This window comes from Chiloscyllium plagiosum, unplaced genomic scaffold (assembly GCF_037043375.1).
Source record: "Chiloscyllium plagiosum isolate Xiang-an unplaced genomic scaffold, Cpla_swu_hap1 HiC_scaffold_25, whole genome shotgun sequence".
NCBI classification, from domain to species: domain Eukaryota; kingdom Metazoa; phylum Chordata; class Chondrichthyes; order Orectolobiformes; family Hemiscylliidae; genus Chiloscyllium; species Chiloscyllium plagiosum.
In genome coordinates this window covers 60,353,610-60,371,754 of record NW_028270163.1, presented here as the reverse complement: position 1 = coordinate 60,371,754, position 18,145 = coordinate 60,353,610, and the positions used below count along the sequence as shown (strand labels likewise).

The window sequence follows — 18,145 nt, the reverse complement described above, 5'->3', positions numbered from 1 at the left end:
TAGCAAGGCCAATTCACCTGACCTGCACTTCTTTGGATCGTGGGAGGAAACCGGAGGAAACCCACTCAGACAGTGGGACAATGTGCAAACACAGACAGATGCCCGAGGCAGGAATTGAACCTGGGTCCCTGGTGCTGTGAGGCAACAGCGCTAACCGCTGAGCCACCGTGCTGCCCGTAAATTTTAATGATTTATGGGCAAGACACCAGATTCCGTAGGGCTCTGTTCTTGGGCCTCTGCTCTTTGTAGTTTTTATAAATGACTTGGTTGAGGAGTGGGTTAGTAAATTTGCAGATGACACAAAGGTTGGATGTGTTGATAGTATCGAGGGTTATTGCAGGCTGCAGCGCGACGTAAACAGAGCTGGGCTGAGAAATGGCAGATGGAGTTCCACCTGGATAAGTGCAAAGTGATGCATTTTGGAAGGTTGAACTCTAATGCTAAATATAGGATTAAAGACAGGATTCTGGCAGTGTGGAGGAACAGAGGGATCTGGGTGTGCAAGTACATAGATCCCTCAAAGTTGTCACCCAAGTTGATAGGGTTGTTAAGGAAGCATATGGTGTTTTGGCTTTCATTAACAGGGAGATTGAGTTTAAGAGCCACGAGGTTTTGCTACACCTCTACAATACCCTAGTGAGACCACACTTGGAATATTGTGTCCAGTTCTGGTCGCCCTACTATAGGAAAGATACAGAGGCTTTGGAGAAGGTGCAAAGAAGGTTTACCAGGATGCTGCCTGGACTGGAAGGCTTGCCTTTTGAAGAAAGGTTGACTATGCTCTGACTTTTTCTCTCTGGAGAGAAGGAGGAAGAGAGGTGACCTGATTGAGGTATAGAAGATAATGAGAGGCATGGATAGAGTCAATAGCCTGAGACTTTTTTTGTTCCCCAGGGCAGGATTGACTGGTATGAGAAGTCATAGTTTGAAGATATTAGGAGGAAGGTATAAAGGAGACATCAGAGGTAGGTTCATTACGCAGAGAGTAGTGAATGCATTGCCAGCAGTGGTAGTGGAAGCAGAGTCATTAGGGACATTTTAAGTCACTGCTGGACATGCACATGGATAGCAGTGAATCGCGGGGTGCGTAGGTTATTTTATGTTGCATTAGGATTAATCCTCTGCCCAACGTTGTGGGCCAAAGGGCCTGTTCTGTGCTGTACTTTTCTATGTTCTATGTCTATTCCCCTCAACACCAACTCAGCCACTTACAAGTTAAAAAGCTCTCTGCTTACCTTTTTTTTTTCTTCCAGGTGGATCTTTATTACATAATCCACATTCCGTTTGATCAAACACTTATTTTGGCTTAACATAACATTTTTGCAGTCATGTTCTTCACAGCTTACTGTCCCATGTAACTTTACTCTTGGCAAGTTCATTAATGTTAGACTGTTATTTGCTCACAAAGCAATTGATTTCAGATTTAAAATCTCATGCTAGCTACCTGCTAACTTTGTAATGACCTGTTTATTTCTGTGTTTTCTGTCAGTTAACCAACCCTTGTAAATGCCCAATATTATACAAAATATTTGTGAATTATTGTATTCTGGCCAAATGTAAGAGCTCAGCCAAAACATTGACTACTCATGCAAGGGCATGCTGCCTGCTATATTTCTTTACAAAGTCAGTGATCCTGCATTAAAGAAGAAGAATTAATTGGCCACTTTCCAGTGGGCAGCACAGTGGTTAGCACTACTGCCTCACAGCACCAGAGACCTGGGTTCAATTCCCACCTCAGGCAATTGTCTGTGTGGAGTTTGCACATTCTCCCCGTGTCTGCGTGGGTTTCCTCTGGGTGCTCTGGTTTCCTCCCACAGTCCAAAAACGTGCAGGTCAGGTGAATTGGCCATGCTAAATTGCCTGTAGTGTTAGGTGAAGGGGTAAATGCAGGGAAATGTGTCTGGGTGGGTTGCTCTTCAGAGGGTCGGTGTGGATTTGTTCGGCTGAAGGGCCTATTTCCACTCTAAGTAATCTAATCTAAAAAAAAATTCTCTGGTCACTTTCAGAAATTTTGAACCTTATTTGCTGGCTGTTATTGAGAGGTTAACTGGTTCATAATCTCCTTGTCGTTAGCTGTCCCCTTTTACTACTTAGAGGGGAGACACCAATCTCAGTTCCATGGAATCGTAGAAAACTCTAATCTGAGGATCTGCTCTTACACTCTTTATATTAGATTAGCCCAAACTCCTTTTTAGTCTTGGTAGGATTTTAGTTTGTGCCATTTGATCTCTGTTTAAAGCCAAAGTTAACCAAACTGCATAATTGTCATCTCTGTGCAAAGTCTATAGTAACTCTTCCCAATTCCTCTCCTTTCATCATTCGACATATTGATGTAGGTCTAAGTAACAGCTTAAATAAACCAGAAATTGCTGGCAAACTCAGCAAGTCTGGCAGCATCTGTGGAGAGAGAAACAAAGTTAACATTTCGAATCCAGTATGAGTTGTTTGTTAATTTTTGGAACAGAAGGCAGCTGCCATGGGAGCACAACCTACACAATCCTCCTCCAAGCCACATACTTTCCGAACTTGGAAACACATTTTGGATGTAGGTTTGCTCGCTGAGCTGAAAGGTACATTTCCAGACATTTTGTTACCTTACTAGGTAACATCTTCAGTGGACCTCATACAAAGCAATGCTGAAAATTCTTGCTTTATATTCATATGTTTGTGTTTCTTTGGGTTGGTAATGTCATCTCCTGTGGTGAAGTCACTTCCTGTTCCTTTTTTGCAGGTGGTGGTAGATGGAATCTTAACTCTGTGTGTTTGTTAGATTTCCAGTTGGAATGCCATGCTTCTAGCTACAAATAGACATGACCCTCTCACTAGTATCCTCACCTATGGATGAGGAAGGACACCACTTCAACTGGGACACACATCCATCCAAGGACAAGCCAAGCAAAGACATGCATAAGAATTCCAAGAAGAATAGTATTCCAACTGGAACTCTATCAACAAACACATCAAGTTAGACTCCACCCCCTGAGAAAAGGAACAGAAAGTGACTTCACCACAGGAAAAGACATCACCGACCCAAAGAAACCCAAACATAAATAGAAAGCAGGAATTTTCAGCATTGCTTCGCATGAGTCCACTGAAGATGTTACCTAGCAAGGTAACGAAACATCTGGAAATGAACCTTTCAGCTCAGTGAGCAAACCTATATCCAAAACCTCAACCTGAGCTACATACCTTCTCAAACCTCGCTTGGAAACATGTCTCCAGTACCTTCACTATTGCTGGGTCAAAATTTGAAAACCCTCTTGCTAACATAGTGAGTGTACCGACATCACATGGACTGCAACACTTCAAATGTGATGACTTATCGCCTTCTCAAAGACCACTGGTAGTGAACAATAAATGCTGGCCAAGCCAGAGCTGTCACATCCAACAATGAATAAATAACTAAATTCTGGGCAAGATTCTTGTGTAATTTCCTTTCTTTACCTTGACCAGTAAGTAACCCTTGTGCTGCACACAGTATCCTTACACTGGTTGTAATAATGCTGTGGCCATTGTTCTTAGCTATTGGTTTGAGTGACTAACTGCCCTCCTTTTACTTAGAACCAGATCAGTTCGTTATGGGAACACACAGCACACAGAGATTATTCAGCTTTTATCAGCTCAAAAACTATTCTTTCATTCCATTAGCGTTTCTCATTTACAATTTGTCAATATAACTAAGTAAAATCTACCTATCTATCCATGTTTTGATAATTATCTTGAAGCTACTTTCTTAGATCATACTTAAAACTAGAAAGATAACTAAGAATACTTAACAGTTTATTGACAAATCAGGAGTTTAAACCTTGGGCATACTGAAACGGGGGGTTAAACCTACTGGAATAGGAGTATATGTATGAAACATTTAATCTGACAGTCAAATTCCCATTTCAAATGACTGGCATCTGCAAGATTTTGCTGCTAAAGAAGTTGCAGGTGGGGATGTCTTTACTTTCTTGGGAATTGCATCTGAAATGTGTTCTGTGCATTCTGAGGTGTCCTGTAACTTTTCTTTAAGAAAGAAAGTCATTTGATACAGAATAGGTTTTGTGGAGGAAAGTAAATCTAGAGAAACTTTGAGGTGGAACATAGGAATTGGAGGAGGCCATTCAGCCCCTTGACCCTATTTTATCATTCAATAACAAGGACTCTGGGTAATCCAAGATGGAGGATGGGAAAATTTCTGGCTATAACAGCTGCTTTTTTTTTGAAGTATTTTAGGTATTGGAGGTCATTTCCTCAAATTCCAGGAGCAGCAATTACTGTTTTATATGCATTGTTTTGGAACTTTGGAGGGAAAAAAAAGTCAAAACAACAGTACTTTTAAAAGGGAGAAAAACAGACAAAGGAAGCACATGGTGAGGTCAGTGCAAGGGAGAGAGAGAAAGAAACCCACGTTGCCAACTGACAGAATTAGTAGTTACTGCCTTTGCTGTTGAATTCTTGTATTGCTGGACATCGGAGTGCTTCTGGGAAAATTACCTGAGGCTGAGGGATGACCTTATAGAGGCTTACAAAATTATGAGGGACATGAATAGGGTAAATAGACAAAGTCTTTTCCCTGGGGTCGGGAATTCCAGAACGAGAGGGCATGGGTTTAGGGTGAGAGGGGAAAGATATAAAAGAGACCTACGGGGCAACTTATTCACACAGAGTGTGGTATGCGTATGGAATGAGCTGCCAGAGGAAGTGGTGGAGACTGGTACAATTTCAACATTTAAAAGGCATCTGGATGGATATATGAATAGGAAGAGTTTGGAGGGATGTGGGTTGGGTGCTGGCAGGTGGGACTAGATTAGGTTGGGATATCTGGTTGGCATGGACGGGTTGGACCGGAGGGTCAGTTTCCACCCTGTACATCTCTATGACTCTAATATCAAAGTTGATTTATGGCCGAACTCTAGATACCTGCCGTATCTCTTAATACCTTTTGCTTGACAAAAATAAGTTACCATCTCTAATTTAAAACTAACATCTGATAGTGCATCCATTTCCATTTTTGGAACAGAGTTCCAAATATCTAATACCCTTTGTGTATAGAAGTGCTTCGTAACATTTATCCTGAATGGTCTGGCCCTACTTCACAGACTATGGTCCCTAATTCTAGAATCTCCAACCAATAGAAATTAATCTACCATGTCTTGTTTTTTCTGTTAATATCAATCAGATCACCCTGTGTAACCCTGTAAATTCTAGGAAAATAAGGCCTAATTTGTGTAATCTTTCCTCAACCTGACTGCTGAAGCCCAGGTATTATTATTGTAGTCCTACATCGTACTCCTTTCAAGGCCAATAGACACTTCTGAAGGCATGGTGACCAAATCTGTTCTCAGAACTGCACAGCTGCCTTACTGCACCAGGGGTCTGTGTTCGATTCCAGGCTTGAGCGACTGTGTCTGTGTGGAGTTTGCACATTCTCCTTTTGTCTGCATGGATTTCCTCTGGAAACTCTGGTTTCCTCCCACAGTTCCAAGATGTGCGGGTTAGGTAGATTGAGTTTATCCAGGGGTGTATAAGCTAGGTGGGTTAGCCTTGGGAAATGCAGGGCTAGAGTTTCGGGACGAGTGTGGTTTGGATGCTGTTTGAAGACTCAATGGGCCGAATGGTCTCCTTCGCCACTGTAAGGATTCTATGATTCTGTCACTTGCCACTGAACCGATTTCCCAGTTATTGTCAGTAATTTATCCTCTTTTCTATGGGCTTCCACTTTAGTTAACAGGCTGCTAGATGGGACTTGATCAAAACTAGAAGTCCACATTTTTAACAAAATCAATAGATATTCCCCTGTCCACTACCTCTGTCACTTTTTTTTTCAAAACCTTCCCTGAGGTATGTCAGATATGACCGACCTGTTACGAACCCACGCTGGGTCTCCTTGATTGATTGACTGACAGAAAGTTTTCAAAATGTTCTGTTATCCCACCCTTGATTATAGATTCCTCAGTACAGATGTTAGGTTGAGTGATCTGTAATTCCCTGATTTTCCTATTTTGCCCTTAAAAACAAAGTAGCATGTGCAGTTTTTCAACTCCGAGGAATGACTCCTGTATCAAGGAAACTCCGAAAGATTGTACTTGGGGCATCTCCAACGTGCTCCCCTACTTTTAGAACCCTTGAGTGGAAAAGCCATCAAGTCCTGGTGATTTGTCACTTTAATTCAATGAATTTCCTATATGCAGATGTTTTACTGACCAATTTTATTCAGTCCCTGTTCCTGAACTTATTTCCCTTTGGTAAGCTATCCTCTTTTCCACTGTGCTGTTGGTATCGGGGCAGTGGACAGGAGAATAAAAATGAATGCATTGCCAACATAATTTCCAGTAAATCGGAAAGAAAGGAAGTACAGAAAATCTGGATTCTGAGCAGACTCAGGAAGCTGTCGAGTTAACCAGGCTCTCTTGTATCTGGGAGTTTCAGACTGTCACTGTCTTGTGGTTAGTTTGTCTTATTCATGTTGCCTACACCCCCCTCCCCCATGTGGGTTGTTTTCATGGTCACTCTGATGTACACCGACTTGGCCAACTATGATCAAAACCTTATATTGCACAGAACTTGAATAAAATAAATTGACCTAAGAAGCTTCACAGGAGTACTATTGAATAAAGTTGATAGAGTCATGTGAAATATTGAGTCATTGTTCAAAGAAGTGGAGTATTAAAAAAAACTTCTGAGGAAAGTGAGAGTGAATGGTGAGAAGTTTAGCAAAAGAGTTCCAGAGCTTTGGTCCTAGGCAGCCGAAGGTATAACTGCAAATGCTGCAGAAATGTATAATTGGTGTTTAACAGCCGAAGGCTGAGTTACGGGGATGATATACCGAGATGTTAGTATGCAGTGTTGGTGTGCAGATGGGTTCAGGGGCTCATCTCCAAGTCAAATAAATCACTAGGATTATATGCCGCCTGGTTCATTCTCTGCCAAGGAGTGGGATGGAATTTGTATTGGGGATCAAAGACAATACTTGGTCTAATGCTATGTTTTCAGATGATGTTTCCAAGGAGCGTTTGAGAAATAGGAAGGGCCAAGGTCCTTGGGAGATAATGGTGCAGGAACTGGAAGCAAATCTGTTGCACGTGATTCTCTGTCCATAGTTAGATCAATGAGAACTGGAGCAGTCTCACCCAGCTCATGGACAATGTAGAGCTGCTGGAGAAGGATAGCATGGTTGACTGTATCAATGGCTGAACAGAGGATGAGGAGGGTTAAAGTCAAGGATGCTAAAAAGGCAGGGCTGTCTAGGATGGTTGTGTGGCAGCAGGAGATATGAAGGGTCCACGTCATGGCGGGATTAGAAACAAGGATTGGAATTCACCTAGCGGTGGTATTAAATCAGGAGCTAGTACACAACGAGGTAGGATATGATGCAATTTGGAACATGACCAACAGATTTTAAGATGACATCATGTTTATGTAGTATACAATGTGGACAGGAGTTGTTAAGTCTGAAGATAACAAAAGTATGTGTGAGAGTTTCAGAAGCAAGTGAGAGAGAGAGAAGTTGAATGACGTTGTAAAGCAAGAAGTACTTGTGAATGTGGAGCTGTTACCGATCCAACAGCAGGCTGGTGGTCTCCAGAACAACTGGTGACTTTGAGGAAAGAGATGTACATCTCATTAGGATAAGTCTGGCTCCAAAGTAGGATATCTGGTTTGAAGTATGAGTAAAGAGAATCAGGCAGTCTGTCTCCTGAATGGAACATCACTGGGAGCTTGAATCTGCCCATTTCACTTCCAGCCAGTGTCTAACCAGCACAGTGAGTAAGCACATTGATCTGCCCAGGGCTGACCTTTGCCAGTTGAAGACCAGCAGTTATCCAGAGATGGCTTTAAGATGTTCCCAATTCCAGCCTATATCCACCTCTGCTTTCACTCAGTGTGATGTGGCTGTCGGGGGGACAGCATTAGGCACTCAGTGTCAGTGTGGATTTCTCAATAACAACTTTTGGAGCCTTTCAAACCTGCCCAGTGTGTTTGGGTGTGAGGCATGCAGTCACTTAGAAACACATCCTCCTATTCTCAGTGTGTTCTTTGTTGCCTGATTACTGGTTCTTTTGTATTCTGCAGATCCTGGGATTGCTGCTGTGGATTGTCTGCTGGTTGGACCTCTTCTGTTCACTTGCTGAAGTGGTGAATAATCGACCAAAAGCTGCAGCATATTTCATCAGCCCCTTGCTGCTGGGAGTCACAATGGTGAGCAGACTATTGCACAATAATATCGCTGATGTAGTGTAGGATGCCATTTGATATGCCATTAGGAATTTGGAGCACTGACTGACAGTCTAAGTCTATATTTTGAGATGTTTGGATGATTCTCCAACTTTCTCCTTCCACTTCTTGCCCTGCTCATGGGTGGTATTGTAGCGATTGAGTGAAACTTACTGCACCAGGTAGTCATATTATTCAGAACTGGATCTGCAGCTATGTCCTTCTGAACTTGTACTCTGTCTAAACTGTGAGGAGAACACCCCAAACCAGCAACAGCAGGCTCTCGCTTGGGATTGAGTATCCTGATTCATTGTGACTAGATGAGCTGTAAAGTGACGATAATAATGGAGATAATCCTGAAGAAGTGACCACTTGCTCTCAATGAGCTTCCCCCTGCCTCCAATTTTTGTTCCCTCCCTATAATCATTCCTGCCAACTGTGTATGGCTCCTGAAATCCTGGTACTGATTTACATATTTCCTCACTTGTACATATCGTCTTCATGAGTCCACTCCTACTCAAATGTGCTTGATTCTTGACTGCCACTTGCAGTGGACTAGCAAATTCCTGAGAGGATTCACTGAGCTGATTCCTGGGATAGGTACAGATTGATTCTGAATCTGTGGAGTTTAGAAGAAAGGTATTCTTATTAAAGTGTGAAACACTCTCTGGGGATTTGAGTCTGTTTCCTTTGGGGCTGGAATCCAGAACAAAGGGCACAGTTTCAGAAGCGGTGGTCTCCCATTTATGATGGGAATTAGAACAATTTTCTTCTCTCAAAGGGTTGTTAGTCTTTGAACTCTCTATCCAAGAATGGAGGCCAGGTGACTGACCAAATTCAAGACTGAGTAAACCAGACCTTTAGATGTACAAAGGAGTCTGAGATTATAAAGGGTCTGTCGGTGGAGTTCAGGCTGCAGTCAGATTTTATTGAATGGCACAGTCAGCCCTTGTTCTTAGTTTGTTGTGTCAAACCACTGTAACAGTGCAAAATAAAAAGCCAGTCACAACTTTCGCCACTTAATTAAAAATGGGGAATCAGTACTTTGAATGTAATGCCCATATTTTGACAATGAGCAATAAAATCTTGGTTGAGATGAAGTAGAGTTTGATCCTTTTGAGACTGGGTGGCACACTGAGGTAGTTAGGGTAAATTTCAGTTTGAGTGCAGGCAGGATCAGGCTCTACAGCTGATATCATCGCTAACACTAGACAGGTGACCATTCGCTTGACAAGCCGATTCCATAGGAACAGAAGGAGGTCATTTATCCATTTGACTTTATTAAACTGGAACAGCAGGTGACCATTCAGCACCTTGAGTCTGTTTTGCGCTGACGATGATTCGGCTAATCAGCCAGTCCCCCTTTATTCAATACCTTTTGAATACGTTTGTCAAATAAAAATTGCCTCTATTTCAGTTTGGAAGTTGCAATTACACAGAATTTTGGGGGAGAGAGTTTGATTTCCTCTAACCCAGTGCGAAAAAGTATTCCTGATACCATCCCTAAATGGCCTGGCTCTAATCGGAGGTTTATGCCCTTGTTCTTCCATCACCACCTCACCAGAGGAAAGAGTTCACATCTTCATCTCAATAAGCATAAATTGGATTCATAGAGTCAGACAGCACAGAAACAGACACTTCAGTCCAACTCGTCCACGCCAACCAGACATCCCAATCTGACCTAGTCCCATTTGCCAGCATTTAGCCCTTATCCCTTCAAACACTTCCTATTCATATCCTCATTCAAATGTCTTTTAAATGTTGTAATTGTACCAGCCTCCTCCTCCTTCCTCTGATAGCTCGTTCCGTACACTTCACAACCCTCTGTGTGGAAAAAGTCGCCTCTTGGGTCTCTTTTTAAATCATTCTCCTCCCACCCTAGTTAGTCTTACTTCGGTGGTAGGCAAAGTAATGGAAAGGGTACTGAGGGATAGGATTTATGAGTATCTGGAAAGACACTGCTTGATTAGGGACAGCCAGCACGGATTTGTGAAGGGTAGGTCTTGCTTTACAAGTCTTATTGAATTCTTTAAGGAGGTGACCAAGCATGTGGATGAGGGTAGAGCAGTGGATGTAGTGTACATGGATTTTAGTAAGGCATTTGATAAGGTTCCCCATGGTAGGCTTATGCGGAAAGTCAGGAGGCATGGGATAGAGGGAAATTTGGCCAGTTGGATAGAAAACTGGCTAACCGGTCGAAGTCAGAGAGTGGTGGTAGATGGTAAATATTCAGCCTGGAGCCCAGTTACAAGTGGAGTTCCGCAGGGATCAGTTCTGGGTCCTCTGCTGTTTGTAATTTTTATTAATAACTTGGAAGAGGGAGTCGAAGGGTGGGTCAGTAAATTTGCAGATGATACGAAGATTGGTGAAGTTGTGGATAGTGAGGAGGGCTGTTGTCGGCTGCAAAGGGACTTAGGTATGATGCAGAGCTGGGCTGAGGAGTGGCAGATGGAGTTCAACCCTGTCAAGTGTGAGGTTGTCCATTTTGGAAGGACAAATAAGAATGCGGAATTCAGGGTTAACGGTAGGGTTCTTAGTAAGGTGGAGGAGCAGAGGGATCTTGGGGTCTATGTTCATAGATCTTTGAAAGTTGCCACTCAGGTGGATAAGCTTGTAAGAAGGCCTATGGTGTATTAGCATTCATTAGCAGAGTGATTGAATTCAAGAGTCGTGAAGTGATGTTGCAGCTGTACAGGACCTTGGTTAGGCCACATTTGGAGTACTGTGTGCAGTTCTGGTCGCCTCACTTTAGGAAAGATGTGGAAGCTTTGGAGAGGGTGCAGAGAAGATTTACCAGGATGTTGCCTGGAATGGAGAATAGGTCGTACGAGGATAGGTTGAGAGTGCTAGGCCTTTTCTCATTGGAACGGCGAAGGATAAGGGGTGACTTGATAGAGGTTTATAAGATGATCAGAGGAATAGATAGAGTAGACAGTCAGAAACTTTTTCCCCGGGTACAACAGAGTGTTACAAGGGGATATAAATTTAAGGTGAAGGGTGGAAGGTATAGGGAGGATGTCAGGGGTAGATTCTTTACCCAGAGAGTGGTGGAGGCATGGAATGCGCTGCCTGTGGGAGTGGCAGAGTCAGAATCATTGGCGACCTTTAAGCGGCAATTGGACAGGTACATGGATAGGTGCTTAAGCTAGGACAAATGTTCGGCACAACATCGTGGGCTGAAGGGCCTGTTCTGTGCTGTATTGTTCTATGTTCTATGTTCTAAATCTCTGCCTTCTAGTTTTGGACTCCCCAACATGAGGGAAAAGACTTTGTCTATTCACTCTATCCAAGCTCCTCAGATTTTATACCCCTCTATAAGCCTCTGACACTCACCTTATTCAGCCTCTCCCTCGAGCTCAAATGCTCCAGTCCTGGTAAGATCCTTGTAAATCTTTTCTGCACCTTCCCAAGTTTAACAACATCTTTCCGATAGGAAGGTCAACCAGAATTGTACACACTGTTCCAGAAGTGGCCTCACCAATGTCTAGTACAGCTGCAAGATGATGTCCCAACTCCTATAATCAGCGTTCTGACGAGACGGAATTTGAGCTAAGATGTGTGAGGTCCAGAGCTGAGCGAGCTGGTGCTGAGAAGTGGAGGAGCAGGCTGTAAAAGTGAGCTTGCACAAACAACAATATGTAATTGAGTGATATCAGAGTGATGTGGAAGGATAGTTAAAGCTTGGCTATTTTAACCCTCGTCTTTTTTTTTTGTGCTTTCAGTTACTCGCAACGTTTCTGATTCAGTATGAGAGATTACGGGGGATGCAGTCATCTGGGGTGCTTTTCCTCTTCTGGCTGATCACCTTGATTTGTGCTGTGATACCTTTCAGATCAAAGATCCTGGCGACATTCAATGAGGTAAGCACAGGAGGGCTGAAGGGCAGCCAAAGTATTAATTGGAACATGCCCACAAACGTTAAATGGTATAATCTCTTATCCTGTAAATGTAGCATTAGTGTATTCCATATCACACTGAGGATCTTGGAGCCACTGACCTGGGATAGACAAATCATATGGATAGCAGGAAGTAGATATTCTGGAACTTTCCTCCCTTTTCCTTGATAATGAATAAGTAGTTATGCAAAACTTTCAGATTCGATTGAAATGGTGGGTTGAGCATGCTGTGCTGTGGGATGAAGGGGTTGATGGACTGAATTTGCTATGGTATTTCATAATCTGTTATGCTGTAGCCCCAGTGGGCACTCTGCACTTGAGCAATAGGGCCTTCTAATCGGCTTGTTGCTGGGGATGAGACTCTCCCACTTCACAAGTCCACAAGCCACAATAAGGCAGTGAGTGGGATGGTGCTGCCTTAGCAAAACAAGCAAGACTTTTTTTTGTCCTTTTGTTCATAGGATATGGGCATTGCCAGCTAGGGCAGTATTTATTGCCCATCCCTAATTGGCCTGGAGCTGCCTTTTGCCTCTGTAGACCTTGGGGTCGAGGAACAACACTGTACTGTTAGGGTGGGGATTCCAATGTCCATGAAGGACTAGTGAAATAGTTCCAAGTCAGGGTGGTATATATCTGTTGCCCTTGTCCTTACAGGTGATGGAGGTCACAGGTTCGGAAGGTTTTTTCAAAGGAGCTTTGGCGATTTACTGCAGTGCAACTTGTAGATGGCACATACTGCTGCTACTTTGTGTCACTGGTGAATGTTGAAGATGATGGTTGGAGTGCCAGTTCAACAGTTATATTTGTCCAGGACTGTGTGTCTGAGTGTTGGAGCAGCATCGATCCAGGCAAGTGGGGACTATCCCATCACACTCCCAACTTCGTCTTATGGATGAGGGACAGGCTCTGGAGAGTCAGGCGATGAGTTACTTGCTGCAGGATTCACAACCTCTGACCTGTTGTAACTATAGTTACCACCGGTAACTCCAGTTCAGCTTCTGGTTAAATGCAACCCCCCCCCCCCCCCCACCACCAGGATGTCGATAGTCGTAGCTTCAGTGATGGTAATGTCATTGGATGTCGAGGGGAGTTGGTTACGTTCATTCTTGTTGGAGATGATCATTGCCTGACGTGTGTGATGTGAATATTACAAGCCACTTAACAGCTCAGTCTGGATATTGTCCAAGTGTTTCTGCATTTGGACATGAACTGCATCAGTATCTGACAAGTCACATGTGCAATCATCAGCGAACACTTGCTCTCCTAACCATATCATCAGCATTTACTGGAAGCTACAAGACGACAGGTGTCTGCAGTCGCTCTAATGTTCCACACACAGCGATCATCGTCAATATGCTGATTTTTGGCATTGGCTTCTGGTTTTGGAAGTCCTTGCCAAGTGTGGGAACTTCAAGGCCTGCACCACTGTGACTAAAGTTAGACGGAGTCTTGCCGAGGATGGAGGGAAGGTCATTGAAGCAGCTGAAGATGGCTGGGCCAAGAAGGCTACTGTGAAGATGTTTTTGGACTGAGTTGATTGACCTCCAACAGCCACTTCCTTTGTACCAGGCATTACTCCAAGCAGTGAAGAGTTTTCCCCTAATTCTTATCAATCCCAGCATTGCTAGGGCTCCTGATGCCGCATTCAGTCAGATGTGGCCTTGATGCCATGGGTAGTTACTCTCCCCTGATGTCTGGGATTTAGCTCTTTTGACCCAACGTTGTAACAAGGTCAGGAGCTGAGTGGCCCTGGAGAAACCTAAACTGGGTGTTACTGAGCAGGTTATTGCTGAGCAGGTGCTGCTTGATAGCCCTGTTGATGACACCTTCCATGATGATGGAGAGCAGATTTATCAGACTGCAAATGACTTGGTTGGAATTTTCATGCATTTTGTGAACAGAACATTCTTGAGCCATTTTCCAAATTGTCAGGTCGATGCTACTTTTGCAACTGTTCTGGATCGGTTTGGCTAGGGGAGCAGCACGTTGTTAATACTATTGTTCTGGATCGGTTTGGCTAGGGGAGCAGCACGTTGTTAATACTATTGTTCTGGATCGGTTTGGCTAGGGGAGCAGCACGTTGTTAATACTATTGTTCTGGATCGGTTTGGCTAGGGGAGCAGCACGTTGTTAATACTATTGTTCTGGATCGGTTTGGCTCGGGGAGCAGCACGTTGTTAATACTATTGTTCTGGATCGGTTTGGCTAGGGGAGCAGCACGTTGTTAATACTATTGTTCTGGATCGGTTTGGCTAGGGGAGCAGCACGTTGTTAATACTATTGCCAGAATATTGTCAGTGCCCATACTTTTTTGCACGCAGAATCTTTGGGTACTTCTTGATAATGCTTGGAATGAATCCAATTGGCTGAAGACTGGAATCCATAATGCTCGGAACCACAGGGTCATCCACTTGGCACGTCTGACTGAAGATTATTGTGGATGTATCTGTGAAATTTCTTGCACTAATGTGCTGGGCTTCCCACAGCATTGAGGGTGGAGATAGGTGGCTCCTGCTAGATAGCTCCCCATCGCTCGTGACCTGATGTGACAGAACTGCAGAACTCAAGTTAATTGTGGAATTTCCTCACTCGCTCTATCACTTGCTGGTTCGGTTTGATGCATGTAATCTGTGTAATAGCTTCAGCAGGTTGACACCTCATTTTTAGACCTGTTTAGTGCTATTCTTGGCATGTCCTCCAACACTAATCATCGAATTAGGGTTATTCTCCAGTTTGATGGAAGTGGCAGAGTGAGAGATTGCTGGCCATGATGTTACAGCTTTTGGGATGGCATGTTGGCACAGTGGTTAGTTCTGCCTGCCTCACAGCGCCAGGGACCCATGTTTGGGCAACTGTCTGTCTGTGTAGCGTTTGCACAATTCTCCACCCTCCTCCGCCTGGTTTTCCTTTGGTTACTCTGGTTTCCTCCCAGAGTCCAAAAATGTGCAGATATGGGAGATTGGACAATTTAGTGTGGACATAGTGTCCATGGATGTGCAGGCTAGGTGGATTAGCCATGGGTTTAAGGGATAAGGTAGGGGGATGGGTCTGGGTGGGATACTCTTTTAAAAGTTAGTGCGGACTTGAATGGCCTGCTTCCACACTGTAGGAATTCTATGATTGAATTACAATTCTGCTGTTGCTGTGGTTGTTGACAGCATCTAGAATGCCCAATTTTGAGCTGCTGCATCTGTTCAAAATATCCCATTTAATATGATGGTCGTGCCACACCATGATGGATGTGAAGACAGACCTTCAGTGTGCAGACTTGTGGGGAAGACATGATTACTTCTAACTTACTGCTAAGATCACTTAGTGGGGCATGCTGAAGAAGGAAGAGAATGGGCCCTCCTTATGGGTGCAAACAGGAACTTGACCTGAATGGAACTCATTGTTTCTCAGGTTGAAAGAGTTTGGGTAATATTTGTGAGTTTCATAGAGGCAGCCATACTGCTTTGTCCTGAAGTGTGAATGAATTGCTGACAGTTTTCTCTGTGCATTGTTCTTTCTTCCCAGGATAAAGTAATTGATGTCTTCCGATTTACCACCTTCTATATCTACTTTGCCTTAGTTCTGATCCAGTTCTTTCTCTGCTGCTTCAGTGAACCTCCTCCATATTTCTCAGCAGTATCTTCGAATGAGGTGAGTCCAGCTGCTAAAGTTTATAGCATCTCCCATCTCTGACCCTCATGGTCTCGAAGGCTCCAGTTAATTGTGGATGCCAGGAAATTCACAAACAATGTCTCAAGTTGTCAGTTGCCCTTCAGTGCGGTAACATTTTCACTGCTGAGACAGAATGCTACAGACTCCAGCATGTTGAGCATATAGTGCAGGTTAAAACTCCGTGCAGTACAGAGTGGAAGCTGCTCGGCCAGAGGCTTATAAACTGTGGGAGAACAACTCAGTCATAAAGTCAAGGAGTTAAATGCATGGGTTAAGATTACTGTGGGGAAAAATGGGTTTCATTTCATGGGACACTGGTAGCAGGACAGAGATAGAAGAAAACTGTTCCAGTGGGACAGGTTTCACTCCAATCATACTAGGATCAGTGCCTTGGTGAATGAAATAACTAGAGCTGTTGAGATGTCTTTAAACTAATTTGGAGGGGTAGCTGTTATGGACCAGACTGACCCCCTCAAAAATATTTGAAGGTAGCCTACACCTTAACTTTTTCTTACTTTAAAGGCAAATGTAAAGTGTCTCTGATGCAATGCAACTGGTCAAACTATTCAATGTTAAGCAAAACACAATTTATTTAAATGCCATAGTTGAAATACAACCAAAGCAAGAGGAATTTAGAATAACAACTCTCTTGAAAAACTTAATAGAATAATGGATAAATTCCTATTAATGATTAACTGTTCCAATATAGTAATATCATATAAACACACTCCTTGCCAAAAAAGAAAATTCTGCCAAAAACTTTTAACATACAGTTCTCCAATCCAGGAGGAAAAAACTGAGAAGCAACCAGGAGACATTCACTGAAGCTTCCAACTCAGAGACCCTAATAGCTTCTACTTAAGGGTAAACTAAAAACTTAAAAACAAACAGGACAAAGTTACCTCTTGAAAGCCACATCATCATCACTTGGGTTCGGGAGAGGGGGATACATTAGTTTACAAAAGATTAAGCGAGTAGGCAAAAAACACTTGGCACATGGAATGTTTTGTGGGGAAATAGGAGATTATGAATTTGGAAGGTAGAGAAGAGGAGCTGAATATTTCTTAAATGAGGAAAGAAAGCAGACAGCTGCAGCACAAAGGGATTTGGGGATCCTCGTGCAAATGTTGTAATCAAGGAATTAATCATCTAGGAGGAAGGGTAATGGGTGAACAGGAATTTGGTGTGAGATAGAATATGGGGAGCTGAACTTAGGCTTTGTAGAGAATAGGATGTTAGGTGATGGAGAAATGTATTGGAATAATCCAGTCTGGTGAGAACAAAAACATATTTGTTAGCACTGTTGCCTCACAGCGCCAGAGACCCAGGTTCAATTCCCACCTCAGGTGACTGTGCAAACTCCACACAGACATTTGCCCTGTGTCTGCGTGGGTTTCCTCTGGGTGCTCCGGTTTCCTCCTACAGTCCAAAGATGTGCAGGTTAGGTGAATTGGCCATGCTAAATTGCCCATAATGTTAGGTGAAGGAGTAAATGTAGGGGAATGGGTCTGGGTGGGTTGCTGTTCGGAGGGTTGGTACGGATTTGTTGGGCCAAAGAGCTTGTTTCCACACTGTAAGTAATCTAATCTTTAAAAATAGATAAGGGTTTCACCAGCAGATAAATGGAGTTGAAACATTGAGTCATGTGATGTTTGAAGGTGGAAACAGGAAATGTGGTTGGGCATTCTGCCTGGGGTCAAATGTAACAAGAAATAGAACATAGAACATAGAAGAATACAGCGCAGTACAGGCCCTTTGGCCCTCGATGTTGCGCCGATCCAAGCCCACCTAACCTATACTAACCCACTATCCTCCATATACCTATCCAATGCCCGCTTAAATGCCCATAAAGAGGGAGAGTCCACCACTGCTACTGGCAGGGCATTCCATGAACTTACGACTCGCTGAGTGAAGAACCTACCCCTAACTTCAGTCCTATATCTACCCCCCCTTAATTTAAAGCTATGCCCCCTTGTAATACCCGACTCCATACGCGGGAAAAGGTTCACACTGTCAACCCTATCTAACCCCCTAATCATCTTGTACACCAGCAATGTTTTGAACACCAGCTTAATCTCAGTCTGTTGCCAACAAGAGGGATTGAGAATGTGGATAGAGAAGAGGGATAGAAAAAATGGCTTTGGTCTTTCTAATATTTACTTGGAAGAAATTTCTACCCATTGACTAGATGTTGGATATACAATCTGATAATTTAGAGATAGCGGAGTTGTTGAGAAAGATAGTGCTATTGTAATGCAAATACAAGAAAAACTAGCATCCACATTCAGTGGTAATAGGAAAGGCAAATTGACAATTATATGGTGTCACCCATTAAGACAGAAATGAGGATGGTCATTGCTAAGACAGTCCTGCAAGGTTGGAGA

The 18,145-nt window shown here is 43.3% G+C and overlaps 1 protein-coding gene across 2 annotated transcripts in view; it reads left to right on the top strand.

The window, feature by feature from the left end:
• The window catches only part of abcc3 (ATP-binding cassette, sub-family C (CFTR/MRP), member 3), a 145,882-nt gene that overhangs the window by 46,039 nt on the left and 81,698 nt on the right, over positions 1-18,145 (top strand). For both annotated transcript variants that reach the window (XM_043715184.2, XM_043715185.2), the window contains exons 3-5: positions 8,062-8,187; positions 11,925-12,062; positions 15,615-15,740. In XM_043715184.2, coding sequence (XP_043571119.2) covers positions 8,062-8,187; positions 11,925-12,062; positions 15,615-15,740 — 390 coding nt within the window. The remainder of the gene's footprint in view (positions 1-8,061; positions 8,188-11,924; positions 12,063-15,614; positions 15,741-18,145) is intronic.